Source organism: Equus asinus, chromosome 1 (genome assembly GCF_041296235.1).
Source record: "Equus asinus isolate D_3611 breed Donkey chromosome 1, EquAss-T2T_v2, whole genome shotgun sequence".
Taxonomy (NCBI): domain Eukaryota; kingdom Metazoa; phylum Chordata; class Mammalia; order Perissodactyla; family Equidae; genus Equus; species Equus asinus.
This window is the reverse complement of record NC_091790.1, coordinates 137924401-137946399: the sequence shown is the minus strand read 5'-3', so window position 1 is coordinate 137946399 and position 21999 is coordinate 137924401. Positions and strand designations below refer to the sequence as shown.

The following is a 21999-nucleotide window of genomic DNA, read 5'->3' as shown; positions in this document are numbered from 1 at the left end:
TCATGAACCTCATTTGTCACTATAGGTGACTTTCATGATCACTCTGATTTTTAGTGTTAATTGGCATTTTTAAAACCTACATGTTAATTTCCCACACATCTCTACCCTGCTTCATTTAGTATATCTTCCTTTTGTTCCTCATTATCGCTTTTATAATTTTCTACTAATAAATCTCAAGTATTCCAAGCAAAATTGATATTAAAAGTTTTTATCATGTCATTTTTATGACATATGTCAATGGAGCGATTGTGTGGCTTTATTTTATATATTAAAATTTTGCATCTTAAAAAAGTTTTTAGTATTACATCAATAGAGCACTAATTGTGTGACTTTATTTTATATGTTGAAGTTTTGCAGCTGGAATAATATAGTTGATTTCCTGGAGCGTTCTGGGTAAATAATTGATACTGGGTTGCTTGATTGACGTGTTCTTTATACCACCCCCGCCACTTCCAAACTTACTCCCACCCTCCCACCCCTATCCTCTCAACTCGTCCACTGCCCCACTGCCCCATTCTCCCCCTTCCTCCACATTCTTTCCCCCTCCTCCACTTTCCTTTCCACCCTCTGCCTCCCCCCCGCCACCCTTGGGCCTTCCTTTCCCCTCCTCTATGACCCCACCCTCTTCACTCCTCCATCTTCCAACCTTCCTTCCCTCTCCACCCCCCAACGCTCTCCACTGCCCCACCATGTTCCCTTGATGCCAGTGGACGCTGAAATGATCAGGACACAGTTTTCACTTAACCACTAAATCTTTATTAATTGAATTTTTATTATAACATCAATACAATATTAGTAAATAGAAATATAAAGAGAATACAGCAATAAAGTGGGGAAGGGTAGGTAGGAGTTGCAGGGGTAGTGAGAAGAGGCAGGGTAAGGAGGAGGGCTACTGAAGGGGGTATGAGCAAGGGCTCTTACTCATCATTTTTCTACAACTTCCATGAATATTTACCATCCATCATCATCACTTTAATGCCAGCAACAATTTCTCAAAGGGTATCTATCCATCCTGTAACTCCCTAAAGGCTTTGCTCAGAATCTCCATCCCTGGAGTTAATACCCAGGGCAAAGAGCCTCCACTAAATTATGTATCCAATCACCTTTGAACTTTCTCCCACTAGGTTTTATTCATGTCCAATTCGCCCTAAATAGGTTGATCCCCCTGCAGTTCCCTCCAAGTTTATTTGAAGTCATTACAGGTAGCAATCACAGGGGAAAGGATCACAAGTAAGTACACATGTCCACTTATAGAGATATCTAATACATAATATCACGCTAACTTTTAAACTAATCCCACCCACTTAAGATTACTTAATAGTCCCTCCCACCCTAAAATACTTATGATTATATATCCCCTATTACTTAAACTGATTACACAAAGAAATAAAACAATGCAAATTTCCACAGACCAATTTGATAGCATTCTACAATCTGAAACAACAAAGAACTTCCAGTCCCACCAGATGTGCATTCTTTCTTTAAATGAAAATGTAGTGTGGTTCCCATCTGGCTCTTCACCTCTACAGGCTGCTTTCATTTCTACCCAGGTCTTTCCAGTAGAGTGTTCTCTGTCGCAATCTTCGAATTCTATCTGATGTTAGATGTCTGCAGTGGATGACAACTGGATCAATTCAGGAGTCCAAGAGGTACCTGCAAACTTAAAGAGAAATCCAGACTGCACTCTATAGATGTGCCCCTCTTGTTTTGTGCACCTGCAAGTTAACTGTGCTAGCTCACATGATTTAATCAAACTAATTCTCCACTTGCCAATATCTCATACAAATACCTCATTGCTCAAACTAAACTGACCCTTCAGAAATGTATGTAAACTTCCTCCCTTTCATATCCTAGCACGATGACCTTAGCTAGTTCTAAGTTTCCCTAACAATGGGAGCTCATATCTTCCTTGATTTTTTAATTAACACTGCAAATTTGGGCCAAAAGTCAATTTTACCAATTTGTTTCAAAGGCTTGACTATCGGCTTTGCTTAATAATTCTGTTTTTTATTTATACCCTTTATTTTGCTCCCTTTCTAACTTCTTCAGATACAAATTTAATTCCTTTGCTTTTCTCTTTCTTACGAATATAGGCATTTTTGTTGGAAAATGCAAAAAACAATTTAAAGTATTCAATTAACATAAGTTTGATCAACAGCAACAAAATAAGTCAGATGAATGAAAGGAAACTTAATAAAATTCTGATACTAGAGAATAAATTTCAGATTACTTATCCTTAACACCTACATTTATAGATAGTATATATAGCAAGAGAGCATAGTACACACTGCCAACAAGTTGTTCACAAGCTTTACTAAACAGCCAAACGAGCGTCAGGGACTTCATCCACGAATTGTTAACCCACACCACTGTGCTCTCCATGAGCGCTGTTGTCGTTGGCCAACATCTCCAGCCTTCTGCTTGCAGTGATGGCAAACGTCGGTGTGCACATGCTGGGGCTGCAGACAATGGCCCATTCTAAGCCCTCTGCAGCTTGAAGATCAATTGACAACTATAAATTTGACACAAAACAACTTGAATTCAAATGTATGGAGGATGGATTGTTATGAGGTAAACTGAAGTGATGCTTCAAAATAGTCCAGAAGCACAAATGCACCATTTCAAAAGCAATTACTCTAAAACACGAGTGACTGACAAGCTTTCTGATTCCACCAAAAAAAAAAAAAAAAAATGGAAAACGTTTTGTATTAAATAGCCAATTACGTATCTTATTTGAATTTGTATATCTTTTTGTGTGATTGTTAAAGGCCAATCAATAAATTGAAATTATATATGACATTAAAATAGAAGATTGAAGATGAACAGGATGAACTATGATACAAATACTCCAGTTCTGAGGAGCCTCTCGTTCACAGTGTTGTAAGGGAAGTTCACAGTCAAGAAATATTTTACACTACGTTACTTCACAATTAGTTTAACACTAACAGTAAGAATTGGATAGTACTTTGTAATTCAATGGAAATAATTTCTGAAAGCAGTCACCACTTTAAAACACTGTTAAAGGACACTACTAACCTACGGCTAAAACTTTTAAGTATTTAAACATGCAAGAAAAAGGGTGGGTGATAATGAATATGTGAAAGATAATGATGAAAAATAAAACTTCACCGTTAGGCTTCTCTTCACGATAGGCAATCTCAAATATACACCATGATGTTTTCTACTGCTCAGACTGTATTCTGGCGATCGGAGGCTGTGTCGAAACACATTCTCCATGAAGCCTGCCTTTCTTCTCCGTGCGTGGCAGCAAAATGGAGTCTCAGCAACCAGGCAGGAAGGATGACAAATCCTGCAGCAGGATTAATGGCAGTAGTAAAGAATCAAACAGAAAGAGAGAGGTTAGACAAACAGTTCAAGGTAGTAGCAAGGGACCAGGCTAAAGGAAGTCAGGCAGTCCCAGGTTAGCACAAAGCATCCAGGAGACACCGGATGATGTCACTGGATCGAAGACAACTCTTGTGTTGTCTGTTGCTTTGAGTCACTTTCTGAGGCCCTTCAGTCATTGTCAGCTCATTATCAGCTCCATCCCCTAGAGGGGACCAGTCTCCATTTTGTGAACTCCAATCTTTTTAAAGTAGGTTACCCCTCAGGTAACACTCCTGGATCTGAAGTTCACTAAAGAAGTCCATATCCTCAAAACAGTGTCCAGTGCCCCAATTCCTCTTCTTCAAAGACATCCCTCCCAGGCATAGGAGTGTGAGTCTGGGTGCTAAAATCATTTCCCCTCTCTAAGCATCCTAATGCTATAGTCCAGTGAGGGGACTGATGATGAAATGCCCTGATGCATATGGAGGCAGAGACATGGATAGATGCTCCCAAGACTTCAGGCGATGCTCTTTCAGCAAAGTAACAATGCTCGTGAAAATTCTTTCTGAAGAACCAGGACGAGTTGGTAACACTAACTCAGAGCCTCTTTTTCTAAGAGTTGGGTACAGGACTTAGGAGTCATTTTGATTTATGATTGAGAGGTGATCATATTTCACAGACATCTAAACACACCTGGAGCTACCAATAGTCTCTGGTTACCAGGTTTAAAGTTCTGTGGAAGCCATTGCTGGCATGGTGATGGCAAGGTGTTGTGACAAAGCCAGAGTCCTTGGGTACATGTGATTTGCACCAGGATATGAAGGCACACTCTTAACATGCAAGAGTCCATCTGAGAGGGCACTTCCTTCTCAGGCCTGAGGTGTTTCTGGGGCAGGGGTTTTGCTCCTGGGAGAACCGGTCGAGTTGCTGCTCCTTGAGAATTAACAGAACCATGAAAGTGGAGTTTGAAGATGGTGAAGTTTCTAAGGGTGCAGCAAAAAGATCACGGAAGCCGTTTCACACTGCACCACTGATTTTGGCTTCCTTGAAAAGGTGTCAGTCCTCTTCCAAGCGTGGACAGAGTACTGAAACTGCAAGAAAAGTCATCTCCTCCTCCTGCTCTCCCCCTCCATAAAGAAAACAGCATTTCCTGTTTGCGTCAGCTTCTCTGTAAATGTTAAACGAGGAATTTGGCAGCCTATAATTTAGATGGTGAGAGGTTTCAGTAGGTAAAACCCAGCCTTCCAGAATTCTCTGGGAAGTAAACTTTTTACGAATTTCAGTTAGATTGGCAGTCAAAGTGGAAAACTGAGGGATAATTTGTTGGTCAATATTATGTCTCCCAGAAGATAGTGGAGGTGTTTTGGTGTTTTAAGATATGTGCCAGTCGAGGGTGGCCCTGATCTTCCATAGCCGTTTCAGCGAAGGTTGGCCTGAAGATGCAGTATCCCAATTTAGCACATAGTCACTGATTGAGAAGCTGAACAGGAATACATTTTGAGGGCAGAGATCCTGCAGGACAGGAGAAGAATTCAGATTGCGCTGTAGGATGGTGGCGGAGGCGGCGGCGGCGGCGGAGGCGGCGGCTGCGGCGGCGGATACTGGGGCACCGGCGGCTGGCGGTACCAATGAGGATTCCAGGTGATCATCACAGGAACATACAGCGACCGCCCCTGGCCGTCCCGTCCCACTGGGTACCAGGCGAATCCTACTGGGTAGGTCGGGTACGTGCCGTAGGTGGGATACGTTTGGTATCCAGGGATCTGTGGAACGTACTCAGTGTACGTTGCCAGGTGAGCCTGGTCTTCCAAATTTGGAATAGACAGGCGGGGATACTGATTCTGGATAGTGAAACTGTTGGGAGCTCTGCAGTCGTAAGAAACTTGCAGCTTCCACCCCCTTTTCACCTGAAGAACCTGGGCTCCATTAGGTGCGACTGTTGGAGTAATCAGGCCATCTTTCACATTTCTGGCCACAAAATCTCGCAGAGCTGCCATTTCAGGTTCGGACAGTGAGTACACATGTCCGCTGGGAATACTGTGTGCTCCAGGAATCATTTCTATGGTAGGATCTACCAGGCGGTGGTCTGGGTAGACGTTTTCATCCACTGGAGTGTACACATTCTGTACATAGTAATACCTCACGGGTGGGTAAACTCTGCATCCGTCTACTGGGTAATAAAATGACGGTTGTGCTGGTGGTGGGAGGGATGGTGGTATTGGAGAGTACATCCGGCAGTGGAACCTGCAGTATTCAGAATCAAAGACGATAGATCGGGTGCTCCATGTGATGTTGGGATCGTGTATGCTCAGCCAGCGCACCCCTAGGACGACGGGGAAGAACGGAGACTGAGTCACATCAAATGACAGCACCTCACGGTGATCTCCCAAGTCGACTATCAGGTCGTGCGTTTCGTGGACAACTGGGCCCGATGCTATGGGACGTCCATCAATTGCTTCTACAAGTATCGGCCAGTCTTTGATTCTTAGAGGAATTCCATTTTGGGCAACGTATTCGTGATCAATGAAGTTGCCAGAGGCACCAGAATCAATCATGGCTCGGACGAACAGGGTGTGTCTGCCCGGAAGATGAATCTGGAGCATCACTTGCAAGTGTGGAGATGAAGCATCATCTTGTGGGGACCTTATTATTTCCGGCCCGGTCGCTGAAGGTCCCTCTACAGCGGGGCCGGGGAGTTTCCCGCCGGCGAAGCCTTTGCGGCCTTGGCAGGACAGTTGTCGGCGTAGTGACCTCCATTTCCACAGTAGAGGCAGAGGTTCAGCTTTCGGCGTCTTTCTTTTTCTTCCTGGGTCAGGCGCATGCGGGCCCCGCCCACCGGCTCGGTTGGATCTACCTGGTGGTGGTGTGTGATGTGCGACAACACCAGCGCCCGCGGCGGGGAGCGCGGCTTGCGAGCGGCGGCTGCCCGGGCCAGCCTTCTCTCGATGTGGATGCACTGGCCGATCAGGGCGGACAGCGACTTGGCAACTTCGAGGCGGGAGAGCTCTGCCTGAATGTGGTCGCTGAGGCCCTCGTGGTATTGGTCAATCAGCGCGGGCTCATTCCAATCCAGGTCCTGGGCAATCATCTGGAAAGCGTTGGAATAGTCGATCACTGACCCCATGCCTTGGCGCAGACGTCTGATCTTGCGCTTGGCAGCCTCTCGCCGCTGAGGGTCTTCAAAGACGTGCTTCATTTCGGTCATGAAGGCTGGGTAGTTGTGCATCAGGTAGTGGGATCGCTCCAGCTTTGCGGAGGCCCAGCGGGCAGCACGGCCGGTCATCATGCTTGTCACGAAGCAGACGCGGACACGATCAACTGAGAAATCTCTGGTGCTCTTTTCCATGAAGAGCTGGCACTGGGCCATGAAAGGAACCAGCGCGTCTGGGTTGCCGTCAAATTTCTCGGGAAGGTCATCTGGGCACTCTTCCTCTATGGGAGTGGGTGGGGCAGCAGCCGCTGCGGCACCACGGAGCTCGATGTCATCTTCCTCATCCTGAGGGGCAGGCTCCACTTGCTCACGAAGGGAGGTGTTCTCCTCTGTGAGCTTCTGCACCTGGTTGTGCAGGTTGTTGTTCTCCTCGGACTGCTTCATGACCTTCTCTCTGAGGGAGTTGATCTCTTCAGAGAGATCGTCGCGCCTGCGATCTGCCAGGTTGGGGATGTACTGGCCCCTTTGGCCACTGCGTGAGGAGGAGGAGGAGGCGGAGGAGGGGGCGTTGGGGGGAGGAGGAGGAGGAGGAGGTGGGCAGTCGGGCCCCAGGGTGAGAGTTGGGGTGGGAGGAGACCTCCCAGGTGTGGCTTCACTCCCGTGGGGATGGAGACCTGAGTCCTGGCCTCCTCTTCCACTCTTTCTTCTTTTTATTTTCAAAAGCTTTTTGTTTCTGTAAATGAGGATAAAAGCATAAATTCAACATACACAATCAAAGCACCATAATACAAAGAAGATTTTAGCATTTAAAGCATCTACCAAAGTACTTTAAATACATGAGTATTTAAAGTATCTCTTTGCTCTCCCTGCTTACATTAATATGTAAACAACAAACAAAAACCTTGCAAAGAAATAGATAACAAAAAGCACCCTACTTTTTGATGTCCAAATGACCTTTTCCTCCTCAAAAGTCACCTGTTCATTATGATTCAACAATTCAGAACTGTAGCAACAGCCCGCTTACCTTTCTGATTATAAAAGAACTACTGAGACGCCCTAAACAAGTAGTTTTATATCAAGAGAGCAAACCAAGAAACTTTCAAAGCAAAGATGGATACCAAATAAATTACACGAAATAGAGCCAAAATCATAACTGTTAACAGAGAAGTTACCTGAAGAATAGCTAATATTCTAGCCAATAGGGAACCAAAAAAAAGTAGGGGGGAATTAAAATCACAATGCCTGTATTCATCAGCCCTGGGGGGAGGTGGGGTGTGCTGGCAACTCTCACCACCCTAGTCCACCTCTACAGAGAAGGTACCTGGTTATCAAAACAAACAACTGCCCAAAACCGACCCGATTGTCTAAATTACTTTTCTGATCATAATATGATTTTCCAAAGAGAATTTTCTATGGGACAGAAATGGCACTGAGCTGCAACGTGTGTATATCAGTCTCCCTCCTCATTATGCAGTCAATCAACAAACATTAATTGATGCCTCTGAGGAGAAGCGGGGCTATAAAATGGGACATTCAAAGAAGTCCAATAATAGTACATCTCAAACTTATAATAAGGACGTAATTAAATAATGCAGGTAAAACACATAGTGAGTGTTCAATACCTGTTAGCTGATATTAATAAAGTTATTAATAAGAAAACAGCAAAGCAACTGTCTGTGTAAAGAGGCTGGGATTAAAACAGGGAGGGGCTGTTACTATGGCAATCTGGGCATGCATTTCCCATCTAAAGAGATATATATATTAATACTGTGTTGGTCAAACAAATCCAGGGCCTCATTTGACTTTCAGATCACCAGTATGCAATCCTTGGTTTTTGAACAAGATTTGTCAGCACAGCCCAACCCGAAAGTTTGTAATTTAGGACGGGATAGGGCTATACTCCTAAGGGGTAGGTAAGTGGCACTGTGTGTGCGTGTCAGTGTATGTGTGTCTCTGTGTGTGTGACGGGGGAGGGGGTGGCGCACTGGCTGGGTGGGTGGGGAGATGAAAGATCCTAATTATGGGCAAGGTGACAATAAATCCCACATACAATAAACCATTACACAGTGTCTGCCTGTGTACTTCCTGAAAACAGGGTTAAACGCATCCAGAGTAATTTAATTATTTTAACCTCAATGATTTTTTAATGAGCAAATTCTCATATTTGGAGAACTTTAGGAAAGTGCTCAAAAGTTTAAAAACGTGATATGCAGACTGCCTGTTCACTAACTTTTATCTTGGAAGTCCCAGCCACCTGTTTCTGACTCATCAAGGCAAAAATGGACGCCAAATTAATTACATAAAACTTTTTATTACATAAAAAGGTAAACGTGTTATTTAGCAAAGTTAGGTGAAAAAAAGCTAATATTTCAACCAACACGGTTCAAGAGAAAAAAAAAAAGGTGTTGAGAATCAAACCTGATGCCTGTAATCTTCAGTCCTGTCCCTGGCTGTGGAGAAATACCCCTTCCTCCTTCTTCCTAAGACCCCTCCCAGTCCTTTCGGCCCCTCCCCTGCCCCAACCCCACCACCCACAGCCACTTTCCCTATGGGCTGTGCTGTTGGGATGGCCTCCACAAAGAGTCCTTAAGGGACAGAATTACTGTACCATTTTAATAGTTTTAACCTGCTACTTAATTACTTTAATAACTTAGGCTATAAAAACAATGAATAATTGACATTCAAGATAAAAAGTTTAGGAAAAATTAGAAGATGCAATTAACACATAGCCTGTGACATTCAGTTTCCATTTCCAACTCCTTAAAGACAATTATATTGGTAACACTCAGAATATAAGGTTACAAAATAATGCAATTATTATTCATTAAATTAATGTCCCATTAAAAATAACTAATAAGCACAGGTCAGGTGACTCAGGTGCCCCTTCTGTCACCCAGACATTAATACTTTCAAAACTTAGAAACGAGATTTCTGAAAAGGCATTTACAGCAAGGCCTGGTGCAGCGGGACCCAGGTCAGGAAGGTTAACAACCTACATGTCAATCACAGTCACTGAGGTGGGCTTTACTGAGACCCAGGTCTGATGGTTTTAACATCTGCAAAACAAAAGGATGCAACAGAAACAACAATACATCAGGAAATCAGCCAACAATTACCGTATTGTTTAGGGGAAAAAGGAGATCAATAGGGGTTTAAAACTCAAAAGCTTTTGGTAGACAGGAAGGTAATACAGCAGTGAGAAGAGAGTGGTGAAGATAACAGGAGGGGCCGCAACTATGTAACTTGGGGATGCATCACTCCTCCCCAAAGACCTTCAATTTTTTTGAGTTTTTAATCCAATGCTGGTCAAACAAATTCAGGGCCTTATTTGGCCTGCAAGGTCACCAGTTTAAGACCCCTGACCTTTACCAATATCAGGCCTCCGCCCCTGGAGTGGGACTCTAAGTCCTAAAAGAGAGAATTACAGAGTAGTTTAACCATGAAAAGTGTTAGGATAGTGGACAGGCAGGTTAACAGTTAGTGTAAGTAAAGTTTAAAAATGTTGAAACAGCAACAGGAGCACTGTGACTTAATTTGAATTACAGAACTAGGGCTCCTTAAACGCCCTCTGAGGAGGGGCTGGGCTGGGGAGGTAGAGTCAAGAGGTCTGTTCCTAAAACCTGAAAGGACACACAACATAAAGCCAAGCCACTTGGGACAGATGCCATATTTACATACAAAAAAAGAGTTCAGTGTTAGTCTATTTAGTAATTAAATACATTTGATTAATTTTTAACTCTTCACGATGACTTCTGAAAATTTCTATTCCCCCAAACACATCAAAAAGTAATAATGGCAGCCAAAAACTGCCGCACATTAAACATGCATTAGGAGATGACACTTCATTAAACTCTTAATTGTTTTACAGTTTCAAATGTTGTCCAAGTTTCTTTTTGAGTACTATTTGTGAAATGCAAATTATATTAGTATGCATGTTTTTACCCTTGTTTTGAACCTCTTTCAAAGGTAGATAGAGAATTTCCAAAGAGGGAGGCGCCACAAGGTGGCAAGTGGGTAAAAGGACAATGGGGACTTACTGAAAGCTGTAATTACGATAAGTACATGTTATCCATAGATTGTATACTTGTTGGGGGGGTGTGGGGTTGTGTCTGACAACCCCCCCAGCCTCCCCCCCCAAAGTCCTGGCTCACGGTTTACAATATATAGAACCAGGTTTTCAAATTTCTTCATTTAGTTAGAAACATAAACATGGTACACCTGACTGGCAGGAAGATATAAATTTGTTTTATGTAGATGTTTAATAATGCCAGCTAAAATCCTCAATCTTGTAATATAAACACTTTGTTACATTACACAAATTTTATATGACAATTATAGACTATTAAATAATCCACTTGTCCCAAATTTAAATAATTAGCTTTTGCTTTTTATTTTTAAAAAACTATTTGTAATACTTTAAATTAATTTAGTTGTTTTGTATTATAATTACAGCTTACATTATTGGCGTTTAAAAATGCATATATATATATATTTTTAATAAGACAAGCAATCCCTTGGACAACTCAGGACAGTAAAGCACCATAGGAAAGATCCAGGAGCAAAAACCAGAAAACACCTGCGACACCAAGGGAGACAGCGAATAAATCAATTTATTCTGGACATTTAACACATATTTGATGAATGTCCACCATGTGCCAGGCACAACTAATAAATATGTAGGCAGGCTGGCCAGGGCTAATCTCCTAGAGCTGGAAGAAAAAAATCCAGCTTCACAGGCATGCAGATAAACGCCTCTTCCTCACTCAGAGGCCAAGCCAGCAACACCAATAAACCACTTCAAACTCCTCTATGAAACACAGTTCAGGCTGTTCCTTATTTGCATCCATCAAGGCATCCGATTCCAGTACGTCCCACCACAAAGGTCCACTAGTGTCTTAAAAAAATCCTTAAATGTGAAAGTATTTACAACAGTCTATTTTTGATTTGTAGTAAAAACATTTAGCTCGACTGCCCTTAGACGCGCCAGCCACGTCAGCTTAGGAGCACACTTCATAACCCACTATAAGGGGTTTAAATTGTGGGATTATGTTATCTAACATATGCAAAGTGCTTATAAAAAGCACTTATAAATGACAGGGAAATTTACTATTGTTGTTAATTATTCTTATTATTGTTAAATTTATTAGACACTAGTGGATAAAAAGCAAAACCGGCGCAGCAGGGAAACCGCAGGAGGGTGGGGCTGTGCAGCCAGGCTCAGGGAGTGAAGGCACGCAGGCGCAAAGGAGGTGGGCCTGAGGGAGGGGCTGGGGCCTCACACTGCGCAGGCGCACGTGGCTCTGGGGGAGGCGGGGCCGTAGGCCAGCTCTGTAGAGGCGGGCTCAGGGAGGGGCCAAGCTTTGGAGAGGCGGGGTCTGACCAAGTCACCTCAGAGGAGGTGTGGTCTTGGGGGGGGGCCCCTCAGAGGGGATGGGGTGTGGGTGGGCCACCTCCGAGGAGGCGGACTCAGGGGAAAGTGGGATCTGGGGGGGCCATCTCACAGGAGGCAGGCTCAGAGAGGCGTGGTCTGGGGAAGCAAGGTCTGGAAGGCGCGCGCTGGGAAGGCGCGCTGCAGAGGAGGAGGCGCGCTCTGAGGAGGCGCTGGGAGGCGCTAAGCAAGCTCTGAGCACGTACTGCAGAGAAGGCGCGCTAGAATGGGCGGGGCATGTCTGAGAGTGGCTGCCTGCCTCTCCCAGGATCCCCCCTCCCAAAATCCCTCCCACCAGCCTCCAACAGCCAGATTCATTTCATGCAACAAGAGCCATCACCTCCAGATCCAATCCCCCTCAATACTAAGCAAACCAACAGTTTCCACAAACTGTTGCTGGACGCCAATTCGCGCCACCACTACAACTACACCGCCACTTCAATCAAGCGCAACTAGGCAAGGCAGCCAGCTCTGCCACCACCAAAAGATTCCCTTTTACACTCAAATCAGCGCTCCTTCATTCGACTGCTATAGCAGGAATGGTGTGGACAGAATGTTAAACACTAATTTTTGCCCAGGGCTCCATTTTGTCTAACAACACCATCATGCAGCGAACCATCCTGCAGAAAAAAACAGTGGGAACCATTCCAAAAGGTGTGTTAGAGACAAAGGGTGGGGTCCCCCTCTAAGAAGACAGAGTAATCTTACTCCGCAGCTCATGTCCCTCTACAGCTGGTTTTTTTGTAGTGGAAAACAGTGCAGCGTGTGTACCTCCGCAGCTGTTATTACTTTGTAGCGCATTTTAGGTGTAAATTATTCTGCAGCTCATGTACCTCTGCAGTTCCTGTGCAATAAAGCACTGTTGTGGTTCTAATTCTATCATTTTCGTAGCGCTAATTGTCTGCAGCCAAGATTTTGTGCATTTAAGGCGCAAATCAGTCCGCAGCTGGTATATGGCTGCAGTTCATACTGGTTTGTAGTACAATTGAAGCGCCCATCAGTTTGTAGCGCAATTGAGGCGCCCATCAGTCTGTAGCGCATCTGAAGCATCAGTTGTAGCGCATTGAAGCGCCCATCAGTCTGTAGCGCATTTGAAGCGCTTATCAATTCGTAGCGCATTGAAGCGCCAATTAGTTTTAGCGCCTATCACTTTCTAGTGCATTTGAAGAGCAAATTGGTCTGTAGCTCATGTGTGTCTGCAGCTCATGTCTGTCCGCAGCTCATGTCTGTCTACAGCCTGTATCTGGACTTGGGTGCTGGAAATCAAAGCCGTGAAGGCTTGGCTTCTCCACTCTGTTTTGGGGTACAGCCAGTAAAGGCATGACAAGGTTTGCGTGGAGACATTCAGGGGAACTACTCCATCTCCCGCAGCTCCCGCTAAGAACGCGGAATGAATGTGATCTTAAAAAAAAAAACATCCTCACCGCATACTCACCACGCGAGGACTCCTCTGCGAAGACACGAAGGACGGGGTCCCACACCTGTGCCAGGCGTGGGCTCCGCTGGGTGCTCCGCAGCCCGGAGTGGCTCCGGACGCGAGCCCGCTCAGCGGACCTTTCGCGAGGCTCAGTGGACCCTCTTCGCCGTTCTCCCCAGGTCGCCGTCAGGTTTCTTCGACACACACCAACCGAAGTTGAAGCGCGTGTACCCGGAGCGCCGACTGGGAGCCTTATATAGGCTGAACAGAGGAGGGGGGCGCCAAATCCCAGAGTGCTCCGCGGGTTAGGGGGGCGGCGGGGGGCGCGGGGGCGGAGGGGCTGGGGGATGGGGGTGGGGGCGATGGCCACGCTACACTGGCCCGCCGCTAGAGGGAGTACGGGATTAAGGAGGGGGTGCAGGATGCTGATGCTGAACTGGCCAAGCTGGGAGGAAAGAAGAAAGGGAGGGGAGGGGAGAATCGAGGACGGCAGGCCTAGCCAGGCCAAGAATGCAATTGCCCCGGTGGTGGGAGCCGGGAGACCCTTGTGCTTGGACGGGACAGGGTCGGGGGACACGCAGGATGAGCCCCGCGACCACTGGCACCTTCTTGCTGACAGGTTAGTGGCCCGCGCGCGACGGGAGGTCCTGGGGCCAACAGGCCACCGCCTCCCCATCCCCCGCCCGGGTTTGGGGTACCCGGGCGCATTTTCCGGGTGTCAGCCCTTCTTGCTGCCTCCGTCCCCACTGCACCCCTTCTCTAGGGAACCCTGCACCCCACTTCCCGGGCCCTGTGCGTCCCTTCCGAGGCTTGACCCCTGGCCTTTTCTTTTTTTCTCCGCGCCCCCGCGGGCCCCTCCCTGCCAAGAGCGCGCAGAAATTCCATCTCCAGTTTCCATTCCCCACCCCACCCCCAGCCCCAGCCCGGGTTGCGGACCTCTCCCGATCTCTGCAGCGAAGAGCTGGGGGTCGCTGCCCATTTTTCTGGGGGGCCCCTTCCCCCGCGAATGCGGCCGGGAGGCGAGCCAGAGGAAATGGATGTCAAGCTGCCTCCCTTTCTACACAAACATCTTTTTTTCCTCTTCTTGAATCCGATCGGGAGAGAACACAAAAATGTACATTTGAAACACCGAATTCCCCCTTTTCCTAAACGCATTTCTTGGCGGCGGAAACGCCGTTTTTCTTAGGTTTTACCGAGCAGGGAAGCGGAATCCTGAACTGCTGGCCGCTAAACAGGCGTTCAGGTCAGGGTTAACCCCGGCTGGGAGCCAGGGACGCTGCAAACAGCACCGTTTGCCCCACCAAGTGCACTATTTCGAGAAAGCAAAAACAATTAAAAACAGCTGTGGATGCCTCGAGTGTGCTTGGCGGGCTTTGGAGGCTCCCAGCGACGGCCTTTTGGTGGTGATTACGAGGTTTACGCAGAGACCTAGCTCTCCCTGCAACGTTACGTTTTTCTAAATCTTGTAGGGAGAACGAATACATTTAGTCACGGTAACTGCACGTTTCATCCTTTCAAGCGTGTTGCCGAGATTCGGCCACAAACATCTCTCTGTATTTTTGCGTAGAAACATACATATTTTACGTTAGAGAAAATTACTTGCAGTGAGTTAGAAGACTCTAAAATACTGATGAGGAAGGATGCTAAAAAAAAAAAAAAAAGCCTCAACACGGATTTCCATTTAAGCGCCTCATAGTATTAGGCGATGAGAAAACGGACAATCTGTTGATAATCTTAGTAAAAGAAGTTTAAGTTAAAATGGAAAACCGAATTGTCCACAGCTGAGTGAGGTTCCAGAAACACGGCTGAGACACATGCGTATTTGAAGGCTAAACTTGGGCATGTTTTAGTAACATGGCTACAGATTATTTTATACTTAGAGGATAAATAAGAATTTACCCATTGTAGGTGGCAGAGTGGCAGGGATCGCACTTAAAGCGAGCCTTTCTAGGAATAAACAGAACTGTGGCACATTTACTGAGGTTTTACTTTTTATCAGAAATAAGAGGTGGACCCTCAGATAGATGAGTGAATGAAGTGCAGATTTTCAACAATGAAAGATATTTTTCTAGGAAGTTGAACACAATTAAACTTTTCAGAAGTGCCTTTTAATCTTTAGTATTCACCCTTGTCTGCAAGATAGACTAATTTCAGGATTTCTTGTGTTTCTTAGCGTACTGTTCTGGTAACTGCCAGGCTGTCAAATTCTTAGCATTTTTTTTCTTTTGTCCAGAAAAGTTACTTCACCTAGTCTTTAACTGATAGACATTCTTCGTCTAAAAAGTGAGGTTAAAAAGCAGTGTAGATGGTAGGGAAAATTGACGTTTAAAAATGTATCCCAACACTTTAAAGTTTGAACCAATTTGATTTTTTTTTTCAAAATGTTAACCAGGATTTTTTTGGTAAAAAAAGAAAAGCAGCTTTAGTATTATTTTTATCATAATAAAAGTAATTCCTATTCATTGTTCAAAATCCATGGGAAAGAAATTCCAGAAAACTGGAAAAAAATCGAGAAGAAAATCAAGATCACCTGTAACCTCTTCAGCCTGAGATAACCCCCGTAAGCATTAGAGATAACCTCCGTAAGCATTATGGAGTCCGCTTTTTCAGACTTTCTCTATGTGTAAAGATGTACTTAAATAATATTTTTTTATAGAGTTATATATGTATAATTTTAAAAATTAAAAATGGATCAAATCAGTTTTCGTCCATTATTTTCTTTCCAAGGAACTTTATCAAATGACATTAAATTTGCAGAGTTGTTTTAAAGGAAATAATATTAATTACTTTTTCTAATTAAAAATTTAAATGAAGATTAGTACGTAAATATTTTAAACCAGAGAACTGAAATTTCCTCTCATTTCACTATTCTAACATGCATGTAGTTATCACTTTGGTGTATTTCCTTGTGTTGTTCCTCTATATAAGAAATAATTTGTACTTTGCCTAGAAATAGAATTTTCCAAGGAAAAAAACCCGACATCAGTAGATAAGTAATTTTGATAAAACTTTTATCTAAATATGAAGATGAAAACAAAATACATTAATAGACAAACCCTTTAGATAACATTTTTGTATTATCTAAAACCACAAAACAACATTACAAACCAACCTTCTGCCCCAAAAATTAATAGAGAAGAATTTTAAACACTTTTTGATGTTAGTATCATAAATGAATTTTGGATTTTCTCAGATATTTGTCCCAAATGTTGACTATTTCTTACACATTTTGCACGAGACTACATGTAAAACAAAAAGTGCTAATGTGCATTATTTACTTTATCAAATAACTGGGCATTGTATTTGGACATTTTAATCCATTTTTGTGAGAATTTGGTGTGGATCTATGAAGCTGTTTTTTTTTTTTTTACCACCTGTGTTGAACTTCTAGTGTAGTGAGAAAATTGCGCTTCAAAAACAAGTGGGCTTTTCACTTGTTAAATAATAAACGAGACTTTCTGTTTGGACGTTTTACCTGTTTTATGACAATTTGCCGTTTATCCGTGAAGGTGTTGATCTACCTCACTTACTGAGCTTAATTTCTCAGGTGGGAGGAAAATTGTATTTCAAAACAAAGTGGAATTTTCACTTGTTAAATAATCACTGGACTCTCTAATTGGAGATTTTATCTGTTTTAAATGCTGATTTGCCAGGGATGTGTGAACGTGCTGATTTACCACATGCGTTTGGCTTGACTTTTAAGATGGTAGGGAAAATTTATTTCTAAGCAAAGTGACAGTTGTCACATACTGACTGGACTTAGTAATTGATAATTTTCTCCATTTATTATAAGTTTGCCATAAATCTCAAAGCTGATGATTTACCTCTCATATTTAGCTTAACTTTTAGTACAGTGGACAAATTGTATTTCTAAGGAAAGTAGAATTTTCACTTGTCTCTCAGACGTTGAAAATAGCAAAGGATAGCACCAGAGAAAACTTGGGGAGAGACAACCTCAAAGAGAGAAAGATAACATGTATCCAGGTTCTAACACTGGTTTTCCACGGATGAAAACCATGCTCTAAACAAAATGCTGAAGCTGTGAAGAAACCCTGACATGTTAAAAAATTCTCAAGTATTCAGATTCTTTGGATTCTAAGAAGTGCAGTATTTATAGATCACATTTTCTCCAGAATAACCAGCCACTTTGTTTCTTTTTCTTTTTCACTGTTTGCACTTACTCTCTCTGACCCCCTTTTCTTAAAACTTACCCTTACTTCAGTTCTAAGCCCCAAAGTGCAGATTCTGTTGCTGATCTTATTTCCTACTTTTAGTGTAAAAAAGGAGTCTAGGTGAATAGATCATAGGAGTTTGTGTGTCCATTAGAGATTCTTAAGCTGAAGCTCTGTTTTAGTCCAGAGCTTCACAGAAATATTAACATGATGGTTTTTTGTTCTTTCCACCCTTTCCAGCCGAGATAGAAACTGACAAGACAGACAGACAGACATGGACAGACAGACACAAACACACACACACACACACACACACGTGCAAAATATCCAGGTTTTTCTAAACTGCAGGCTTGACTTCTCCAGTCTGCTGTCTCCCTAATTTCCAGAAATATTAAGCCGAAAGCAGCAATGCCAAATTCAAAAAAAGAAGCTGATGTTTGTAAGGAGCAACAAGTCTTTTCAAATGAATCTTTTTCTGGTTGGAGTTTTCAGGTTGGTAGGATCTGATAGAACCTCAATGGTCTTACAGCCATTTCACGTGAACTGCTTCCAAGCGAAATTCTTTCTAAGAAAAATTCTGGTTCTTTAATTTTTTAAACAATGTACCTATAGTAAAGACAGTATTAAATTAAAAATAATCTCCATCGTCTGACACTAGAACAAACATTTCCATTGCTGCTCCTTCCCTTCTATTCTTTGTTCCGTGTGGATATATATTTTTACATGACTATAATTTTAATATGTGTAGGTTTTTTACACTTTGTTTTGAAAGATAAGTGAATCTTGTTTTCAGCCAAGCATTTGTCAAGGCTTTAGGATGCTCTTGTGTGTGAGGTGATGTGGAGACTAGCAGGATTGCTTTGTGAGCGTGAGGCAGGCTGAACCAGCACCCGCCAGGTGTGTGGGGTCCTGGCTTTGGGTCCGGGAGTGGTCCCTGGTCAAGGATCATGAGCCTTTGCCCTGGGTCTTCTCTTCTTCAACATTTTTATGAATGACTTCCATGAAGATCTAGGATGCTTGCTTTAAAATCCATAGAAGCCTTGAAAAGGGATAACTGTTACAAAGATAACAGGATTTTGAGTTTACATGGTTTAAATAGCTGCAGTGCTATGCAAAAAGGTATTTTATAGCAGTAAATGCATCATAATTCATTAGTGTGTAAGGAAGGAGGTGACTTTATATAGTGGCAATTTTTGAGGAAAAAGAAAGTTGATATCAATCAGTGGTATGATGTGGCTGCAAAAAAAATCAAATTTAGATTCTGGTGATATAATGTCCATATGTCACAAAAATTAATAGTACCCTGCTCTAATTAACCACATCTGTAGTATTGTGTCCCTTTCTGGCTGTCACATTTAACGAGAGATGTTGACAAATTAGACAACTTCCAGAACAGTCCATCGGGATGGTAAGGGGTTTGGCAATCCCGTCATAGGAGGTATCTTCAAAGGGTCTGGAAATGTTTAGCTTGAAAACTAAAAGTAGGCATAAACTCTTTTCTGTTTGCTTCGGAAAGCAAAGCAAGCATCAGTGGGTGAAAGGTAGAGATGGATTTCAACAGGAGACTTTCTAACAGTTCGTGCAGCTCAGCCAGGGAATCAACTTCACACCTTTATTTGGTCTATTCTTTTAAAATATCAGAAATATTCACCTTTCTTGCAATGAATATTTAATTTGAAGGTCATGATAACATTTTAGTGTAGGACAACAAAGATAATAGAAACATTTTATGTTTTCTGATAAACTATCTGAAAAGAATAGTCCTATGTGTTGCAAGTTGATCTCTTACAACTTGAAAATAGCTGCAACAGGGCAATTTCACACATTCCTTCTTCCCTTCTCATTCCATTTCAAACATGAAAATCTGAGAAGAGAATTAAAGATTTTTTTCCCCCTGCAGAGTCTTCTGGCCTTTGCTTTGCTTGCTAGAGTGAGTCCTTTCCTGGTGTTTCTTGGTCGCTGGGAGCAGTTTCTCCGGCCGAGTGGCCATGGATGCTGGGGGGCCCAGGGTGCAGGGGACCAGGCTGCTGCTGGCTGCTGGTCCAGGACAGCTCAACCCTCAGCTGCTGGCTCCTCTTCCCCAGGGGGAAATGTGGGGCAGTTCTCTCTGTGCAGTTTTTCACCCCTCTTTTATGTCCTTGTGATATTTACAGTTACAATGTGTAGCTTTTCAACAGAAAGTAAAACCTTTCAATCAAAACTAGCTTCTGACCCTGTCCTCTTTTAATTTCTCTCAGTTTCAGGTTAGGCTGCTTTCTCACTGCCTCAGAGGCACAGTCTTAGTGTCTCACACGTCTTGGGGCACATTTTTCTTTCCTCTCCATCTGCCTGTTATTGTTTATTTTGATTACCTTATCTAGCTTTGAAAATGTGATTGCTCAAAATTACTTTGTGAGTAGCACACCGGACCCTCCTTCCGAGGAGTGATAACCTGTAACATATCTGACTCCACAGAAACTATTTTTATGCCCTGGAGCCTTGAAAACTAAGGGAGACTCTGATGAGAAAAGTAAAGAAAGAAGAGAACATTCTTCAGTCATTTTTTTTAACCAACTTTTCCCTGCTTCTTTCACTCCTGCCTCTTTCTCCCACGCCCAAAACTTTCTCTTTCACTCAAATTGTTAGGTCAGAAATGTGGTTGCTCTAACTCTGACGGTGTGAAGACTGTTTAATGTTGAACAAGTTTTCCTCTCCTTATTTTCTCTTTTTTGAAAGTGCTGTGCACTTTTGTGGGATTGTAATAATGCACGGGGCAGCTTGTGATGGCTTGCTTCCCAGTTGTTGAAGATGCCACAGGCATTCCTGGGGCTGAGCTCACATTTCCGAGAGAGAAATGCTCAGAGATGAGCTTCTGGCTTGTCAACGCTCGCTCACCTGCTCCGCAGTTGGCTCCTTCCAGTTCCTTGAAGGCAATGCTTGCTCCTGCTGCTGGGCTTGGGAGGTAGATGATCCCCAGTGTTTCAATTGTAAAACTTTAAGAAGTTATCTCCAAAAATAAATAGGTGGTCTCAAAACATGAGTTGCTGGCATGATTATTAATGTTGTTGAAAAAATTAATATGTTAGTAAAACTAAAGTGCTGTTTTCTTCTTGGGTCCCTTTGGTAGGATTTTTATTTTTGTCTCCATCTGAGAAATTTCGTGCAATGTTTATGCAATAGCTGTTTAAATGTGTTCTGTTACTTAAAAAGCACTCATCTTTAGCACATCTCACTTCCTACTTAATTGCCTTGGACTAATCAGATTTTTAGAATAGATCCCTGGCAGTCTGTACCACAGGAATCGCCACGGCATCTGTTGTGACATGGAAGGCAGACTTTTTCTTTGCTCACAAATGAAGCTGGTCATTTCAAAAATGTTTAGGAGTTCGGCAGCTCCACTGTAGATTCTTTCCCATTCTCTAGCTTTTCGCTCATTCATCTGGTCACCACTTGATTATTATGGAGATTTGGGGTTCACTAGGAATTTGAAAGAAGAACTCACAGTTAATTTTCTTATAGCGGGTTATGGTGAAACATTTCAGTCCGTTTTGGTCCCCGCTTTCTTATGCACGAGGCATAGAAGTAAAGTTGATCTTTTACCTTGGAATGCAGAAGAAAAGAAAACATTAGCCCCAAGGTTTTTTGTTTATTTTTTTTCTCCTTAGCAAATTGGTGTTTCTTGCTGTGTGGTAAAATTACATTGGCTTTTCTCTCCTCTGAAACACTTAATCAATGTAGCGCCTTTAATATCTTTCATTTTCTGTAGCTATAGAGTTGGTTCCAGTCAAAGACCAGTCCCGCAGAAGTGGAAACAGAGCAGGTCGCTACATGTGCTTATCAAAATGTACAGTGTACGCGGTTTTCTGTCTAGCCGTTTTCTTCCAGGAGTTCAGCTTACAGATAGACTCATGAAAGTGCTTAAAGATAAAAGTATAAGGATGTTTACTGTAGTAGTGATAGTAACAATGAAAAACTAGAAAAAATAGTGGTCATCTTTATTAACTAACAATTCTTTTATTCCTTTACTTTTTGGGTGTCAACTGGTTCTGAGACTCCGTGTTCGATGCTGGGGAATATCCGGTCCCAGCTGTCATGGAACTTTTACGTTAGTGGGGTTGACAAGGATTAATCAAATAATCGCACATATAAATGTGCCTTTAGAACTATGGTAAGCATACGAACACTACTAGAATTTCTAAGTAGGGGATTTGGCCAGACAGAGGAATTAAGGAAGGCTTCTCTGAGGAAGTACTGAGATCTGAAGGATGTGTCAGTGTTAGTGAGAAGAAGAGGGAAGGTGTATCTGAGGTAAAAGGAGGAACTCTGTAGAAGCCCTGGGGCAGGTTGACATGGCAAATAGAAGGTGCTGGAAGAAGTCCAGTGAGGTTGGAACCGAGAGAGAAGGGGAGCACAATATAAAAGGAAGCTAGATAAGAGGTCAGGGAGCAAATTTTGCAGGACCTGTTTGACCACCTTGAAGAGTGTACTGTATCCTAAAACCAATGGGAAGTCTTTGGAGGGGTTT

At 43.2% G+C, this 21999-nt stretch overlaps 2 protein-coding genes across 16 annotated transcripts in view; one reads left to right on the top strand and one right to left on the bottom strand.

Moving 5' to 3' along the window:
• Positions 1-4707: 4707 nt before the first annotated feature.
• PEG10 (paternally expressed 10) lies at positions 4708-13493 on the bottom strand. The gene is given in 3 exon segments (XM_014853350.3): positions 4708-6031; positions 6034-7211; positions 13331-13493. Coding segments are annotated over 3 exon segments (2355 nt in total). The 5' UTR covers positions 13336-13493; the 3' UTR covers positions 4708-4859.
• Positions 13494-13641: 148 nt separating this feature from the next.
• The window catches only part of SGCE (sarcoglycan epsilon), a 67042-nt gene continuing 58684 nt past the window's right edge, over positions 13642-21999 (top strand). For 2 of the 15 annotated variants that reach the window (XM_044767123.2, XM_044767129.2), the window contains exon 1: positions 13724-13942. In XM_044767123.2, coding sequence (XP_044623058.1) covers positions 13834-13942 — 109 coding nt within the window. In that variant the 5' untranslated portion in view covers positions 13724-13833. Of the gene's footprint in view, positions 13943-21999 lie in introns of all 15 variants that reach the window. The other 13 variants (XM_044767153.2, XM_070508519.1, XM_044767134.2 and 10 more) reach the window with 13 other exon arrangements.